Source organism: Solanum lycopersicum, chromosome 11, assembly GCF_036512215.1.
Source record: "Solanum lycopersicum chromosome 11, SLM_r2.1".
Classification (NCBI taxonomy): domain Eukaryota; kingdom Viridiplantae; phylum Streptophyta; class Magnoliopsida; order Solanales; family Solanaceae; genus Solanum; species Solanum lycopersicum.
In genome coordinates this window covers 12,940,803-12,947,380 of record NC_090810.1, presented here as the reverse complement: position 1 = coordinate 12,947,380, position 6,578 = coordinate 12,940,803, and the positions used below count along the sequence as shown (strand labels likewise).

The following is a 6,578-nucleotide window of genomic DNA, read 5'->3' as shown; positions in this document are numbered from 1 at the left end:
TTTATTGTGTATATTGCATGTTTATTATATCTGTACATTATTATATTCTTCCTCAATTTGAAAAAAAATGAATTCAGTCGAGAACCACATTTGTGGATTCCGAAAGATGCCTAACCCCTTCCCTTCGGAATAACTTGAACCCCTTACCTAGAATCAAATTGGTTTCGTAAATTAATAAATGGTTTCCTAGTTTTCCTAAAATTAGGTGGCGACTCTTTTTTAAAACTCGATTATTTTTTAAAACTTTGTTAAAATTGAATCAATTAATTATTTTCGAGTTGCCGCGACGTTTCGCCCTAGTTCGAAAGAGTAGGGATGTAAACAAGTAATTACTTAATAAGTAATGTAATGGTATATAGAGTGCATGGTACCTATATATAGTTGTTGTATATATAATATCAACCCTAAGATAGACAGGTGGATTCTAGCTAACCTAAGAGAAACTAAATCAATATTGCACATGTTAAATCAAGCTAATACAACCATCATGCAAGTATGACTATATCTAGACTAGATCCGGACCCCCTTTTAAAATATATATATATATATATATATATATATATATATATATATTAGGATATTGTATATAACGAGAATAAGTATAAGCCTATAAGAGATAGGCTCCATCTTACTTCAGTAAACAATACAAGAATTAAACTTTTATCCTTCGAAAAAGAAGGGCTGCAAAATTACTATCTACAAACTAACCAACTTACAAATAGAAACAAATATTTAGCTAATGAAAAAATTGGCCTTCTCATATTTGAATCTAGTGGAAGCCATTTAGTTTTTATCCAAATAAGAAAGACCCTTATCCCCATTAGCTAAAAGAAGTTTAATTTGGCTAGTGTTAGCCATCTTTGCCAGTGATCCACAATCTTGTTGCCTCTTCATAGCCGTGTGAGAGTTTTGACATTAGCTTGTTTCATTATATATTGAAGGAAAAAGACTCAAATATGCTATCGATGACTTTTCAAAAAAGGCTCATTGATATCATCTATTAAAAATTTGACTCATCTATTCCATTGCATGAATTTAAAAAAAGTATCATCCATGTCCTTTTTTAACTCCAAATTTGCAAAATCACTTTTTACGCCCCAAACAAGATTTAACACTTTTCAATTGAAGTTTTTGGATCAAATGTACTCTTTTTAATTGTTCTTCCTCAAGAACACATGAAAATATGTTGAAAATTTGAGAGTTGTTTATCTTCTTCATGTATTCTTGGTGTTCTTAAGGAAGAACAAGCAAAAATAGTACATTTGATAAAAAAAACTTCAATTGGAAAGTATTAAACCTTGTTTGGGGTGTAACAAGTGGTTTTGCAAAACCCAAGTTAAAAAGATGACATGAATGAACATTTTTTTTAACAATAATAACATAGACGAGCCAAATTTTTAACGATGTTGATCTGCAGTATTAGTTTGAGAAGGTCGTTTGATTTTTAACCTAAAGGGAATGACATAAACGAATCTTTTCTAAAAGTTCGACAACATATTTGAGTATTTTTCCTACATTAATTGAATCTTATAATTGCGGATGAATATCCTCTCCATTACTTATCCTCTCAATTCCCCAAGCACACACTAGGATGGAAGCCATGTGTCATAATTAGTTTTTAAGTATGACACTTGACTTTCCATCCTAATGTGTACTTGGGGAAATGGAAAGAATAAGTAATGGAGAGGAGTTAAATCTATTAGTTGCATGTCCTATTTCCTAGTTTAATATTTGCAAGATTAAATTGACGTTAGAGATTTGTTAATTAGGTAAAAGTTGCCATACGTTTTGACTTTTGACACATAAATTAAATTGCACAATTATCAAGTACTATGGACATGTATATATTTATATAAACAAATAATTCCTTTTGCACTACTCATCCATAATTCTAACTCAAAAACCACACTTGCTCAAATTTCTATCTATACCATTACTATGGCAATTATTCCCAGACCTTTACCGATTTCATGTAGTAGAAGGAAGCCTGAATTGATAGTTCCAAAAAATAAAATACCTAAGGAAATACTATATCTTTCAGATATAGATGATCAAGAAGGTCTTCATTTTCAAATGCCAATACTAATGTTCTACAAATACAATTCTTCAATGAAAGGGAAAGATCATGCAAAGATCATAAAAGATGGATTGTCCAAAGCACTTGTGTTTTACTATCCATTAGCTGGTAGGATCATTGAAGGACCTAATAGGAAGCTTATGGTAAATTGTAATAGTGAAGGAATCATGTTTATTGAAGCCGATGCAAATGTTGAGCTTGAGAAGTTAGGTGACTCTATACTACCACCATGTCCATACTTAGAAGAACTACTATATAATGAGCCAGGATCTGTTGGGATTATTGGTTGTCCATTGATGTTAGTTCAGGTACTCAATCAATATTGTATTGACAATATATATACACCTCTTTTACTTTGGTTTGCTTGATCATATCATATCTATTTCCTCATTATAAATACACATTTAATTTACCAACTCCAAGATTTGGTCTAGTGATAGTGTGTAATCTGTTGGTTAGACACACGTCAGTAATTTGGATCGTACATATAGAATAAGATATGATATTGAAGTAGTAAAAGGGTAGAGAAGGTTGATCCATTAGCAACTAAATCTCTTAACCACACCTCCAATGATTCATTTTTCACAGGCTGAGTTTGTGAAAATTCTATTTTGATAATGTCTATGATGGTGAGATTCTCAGACAATCAGTATTTTCGTCTGCTCCGATACCATGTTATATGACTATTTCATCTATAAGTTTTAGTTATTAGACGTATTATCACCATGAGCAATTTTACAACGATGGCATTTGAGAAGCTTATATTCGTTTTTTTTTAATCATAATCATCGGATTTCCTTTTAAAACTAAGTTATTATTAATTTCATATATATGCAGGTGACACATTTTACATGTGGTGGATTTGTGGTTGGATATAAAGTTAATCACACTATGATGGATGCTTATGGCTTCAAAATGTTTCTAAATGCATTAAGTGAAATAATTCAAGGAGCTTCTGCACCTTCCATCCTACCTGTATGGCAAAGGGATCTCTTAAGTGCTAGATCGTCACCATGCATTACATGCACACATAATGAGTTTGATGAACAAGTTGAGTCCAAACTTGCATGGATAGCTATGGAAGACAAATTAATCCAACACTCATTTTTCTTTGGAAATAAGGAGATCAAAGCCATTAAAGATCAATTATTGCAACCCGGGTATGGTTCAATTGGAAGATTTGAGTTATTAGTCGCGTTTCTTTGGAAATATCGTACAATTGCACTTGATATAAATCCTGAAGAGAGTGTTCGTTTGTCATACGTTGTTAATGTACGTGTAGGACCAAAAAAAATGGAACTACCACTTGGATATTATGGCAATGCATTTGCAACACCAGCAGCCGTATCAAAAGCTGGATTGTTATGTTCAAATCCATTAACATATGCTATTGAGTTGATCAAACAAGCTAAGAATCAAGTGAATGAAGAGTATATTAAATCATTGGCAGATTACATGGTGATTAATAGGCGACGACCATGGACTAAATCTTGGAACTTTCTCATCACAAATGATGCAATACTTGGTCTTGATGAAGTTGATTTTGGATGGGGAAAGCCTATTTTGGGTGGGGTTGATAGAAGTCCTTTCTCTTTTGCTAGCTTTTTCTGGTCCTTCAACAACAACATAGGAGAAAAGAGTATTGTGATAGCTATAAATTTGCCTAAAGAAGCCATGGAAAAATTTCAACATCTTATCCACGATTTTACTAGTAAAAATGTAGAAAAGATCCAACTAGCATCAAAGATTTAGGCCATCCTTGTGTTTTAATTAAGTTATGATGTCTGAATTTGTATACATATCTTACTATTAAAATACTAGTGAATAAGTCTTTACGCTTTTCAGAATTGTATGATTAAGACAAACTTACCAAATTAAAAGAAATAAACTTGTAACTAGATTATATTAATAGACATATTTTAGTAGGCATTTTATTAAAAAAATTGGTATACCGTTTATGTTTGTGTAACGACCGTTCAATCGTTTTATTAATTTTAACCATTATTTTTGTATTAACTTTTTTTTGATAGCTTTGTAAAAAAAAAAAAATTATGACTTATAAGAATAAATGACATGATCTCGTGATTTTCATTTAAATTTTTTTAAAAAACTATTCGTTAATTATAGTTAATTAATATATTAATAATATTTAAATAATTAATTAAATTTATAATTAATGGGCTAAGCCCGTAACTTCTTTACACATAACAAAAAAAATCAGAAAAAAAAAAAGAGATTAGGCGAGAGACATACCTGCACCAAGATGAAGAGCAGCCGCACGTCTTTCAGGTGTAACTTCTCATCCAAACATTCAAACCTTTGTTTATATATATTTATTTTTAATAATTAAGAATTAGAAGTGTAGATATTATATAATTGCCTTGATAAGAAACTGAAAGTTTGGATTAAATTTTCAGTGGATAGCTATTTGATTTTGGATTTTTGGGGAGGACATTAATTATTATTATCTTTGAATTATTTTATGATGTATGGGTAGTGGAAATAAAAAGTACATAGAATTGTCATATGAATTCGTAGGGTTTTTACTAAATTATTTATAGTTGTTTATTAGTTAATAATAAGGTGAGATAGAATATATAAATTGTTTCAGAAGTTATGTTTTAATAATTTTAACTATATTTAATATATATACATATAGGTATGATCTGTGTATATATATAGGTATGATGTGTGTGTTGGGTTGTAATTTCATGGTAAGATGTTATACTATAAAGCAAGTTTTGATATAGTGATATATGAAATTAAATGTTAGGTATATTGTTTGAGATGAATATTGTCAAATTTATGAAATTTGGAGAAAAATAGACTTAATTCTAGACTTCAAATTTAGGAGGATGATATGTAGTGTATGGGTTTACATCAAGAATTAGAAACTCAATTATAGTAATATAGATGTTGTTAAATTAGAAATCTTATCGCAATTATTTTCGTGAATAGAGTGCATTGATTTGAAAGTTCAAGAAAAGTGGAAGACTCAAGTATTGGAGTGATTGTTCGGTTATTTGAGGCATGTGGATTTCCTTGTAGTATATGTTTGGGAGTAACGGGATTGTTGATGGGTTAACTTGTACACATTGATTAATTCTAATGATGAAAAAAAAAAGGATAACAAAAGGCAATGTGATTAATTGTTTATGTGTGATGTGTTGAGAAAGGGTTGAAAGCTTGTTGACTCATTGTTGATGTGATTTCGTGTTTGTCTGGTTGTGAATGTACAATGTTATGAAAATGGTTATCTCCTCATTATTTGTGTGAACTTGTCATCTGCATTATTATGAGGCATTGGTTGTGTCAAGTGTTATATACATTGAGAAAGAATGAGTAATTAAGAGGATGTACCATTTCGAGGGATGTATTGCGCGCCGCGATGGACACTATATTTCGAGGGACGTATCACACGCCGCGATGGTTACTATTATCGAGGGTCGTGTCGTGCGCCGCGACAGATGCATGGACAGCTATGTCCCCCATGGTTTCTGGACTGAGAGACGGCGCGAGTGTATCACTAGGTCAGACATGTATCATTATACTTGACATGACATTCCATTGCATTACACATACTTATCATTAGTGAACTAGATATCGTATTTTGTTGATCTTTTGATTGCCTTTCTGCGGAACTTGTGATTGATCATATTGATCTTGTTATTGCGGATATGTAATTTATTGAAGTATCGTTGTTGAGGATATGTAATTTGTTGAAGTGTTGTTGAGAATATGTTATTTGTCTAAGTGTTGTTGTTGAGCTACGTGCTATGTAAACTGTGAGTTGTTAGGTTGGGTTGATTTTAATGCAGGTTGTAGTTGTGGAGGTTCTGTTGGGGTAGTAGGAGTACCCGTATTTCATTCCCTTAGCTTGTATTTATAATTTTACTTGCTGAGTACCGTGTGGTTTGGTACTCACCCCTTGCTTCAAATTTTTTTTGTAGGTTATAAGCCTGGATTTTTGTTGTACTTGTCATTCTCTTCTTTTCCGAGGCTTCTTGGAGATTTTTGAGTTAGCTATTTCTATCTCAACAGACGTTCTTCTCCTTAATTATGATCTTGTTCTATTCTAGAAACAGGTTCATTTGAGACTTGAGTTTTTCTTTTGAATCAATTATAATGCTTTAGAGGCTTGTACACGTGACTACCAGGTTTTGGGGTTTTTTATTAAGTTACTTATATTTTATTTATGCACTTTATTGTAATGGTTGAGTTTTAGGCTGACTTGTCTTAGTGGGATAAGACGAGTGCCATCACGTCCGTTTTTGGGTCGTGACAGTTTGTTTAAGGAAAAATATTACCCTTTTGACGCCGAACTCGGCAAAATTAAATATATTACTTTGTATAGAACTAATCCAGTTGAGATGTTAAAAATAATTTTGTCTATCACGTTGGATTTGTAAATTTGTGCAAAACTTGTATAGTTTTTGTTAGAACCTTAGTTTATGCGAAGCAACTATTGGAACAATGGACCGAGCTTCACCTCTTAGCTTTG

The 6,578-nt window shown here is 31.7% G+C and overlaps 1 protein-coding gene and 1 long non-coding RNA gene across 2 annotated transcripts; both read left to right on the top strand.

Moving 5' to 3' along the window:
* The first annotated feature begins 1,867 nt into the window (after nucleotides 1–1,867).
* On the top strand, nucleotides 1,868–3,986 carry LOC101252454 (methanol O-anthraniloyltransferase-like). The gene is made up of 2 exons (XM_069291425.1): nucleotides 1,868–2,385; nucleotides 2,915–3,986. The coding sequence occupies exons 1-2, from the start codon at nucleotides 1,939–1,941 to the stop codon at nucleotides 3,827–3,829; spliced, it is 1,362 nt and encodes a 453-aa protein (XP_069147526.1). The 5' UTR covers nucleotides 1,868–1,938; the 3' UTR covers nucleotides 3,830–3,986.
* Nucleotides 3,987–4,302: 316 nt separating this feature from the next.
* LOC138339602 (uncharacterized) lies at nucleotides 4,303–6,273 on the top strand. Its single transcript, XR_011212450.1, has 2 exons — nucleotides 4,303–4,366; nucleotides 5,447–6,273. It is a non-coding gene; the product is annotated as an uncharacterized lncRNA (long non-coding RNA).
* Nucleotides 6,274–6,578: the final 305 nt, after the last annotated feature.

Excerpts from the sequence above, each read along its gene's own strand:
- LOC101252454 (XM_069291425.1), top strand. The coding sequence starts at position 1,939 with ATGGCAATTATTCCCAGACCTTTACCGATTTCATGTAGTAGAAGGAAG. Across the intron at positions 2,386-2,914 it reads GTCCATTGATGTTAGTTCAG|GTGACACATTTTACATGTGG; the intron begins GTACTCAATCAA and ends ATATATATGCAG.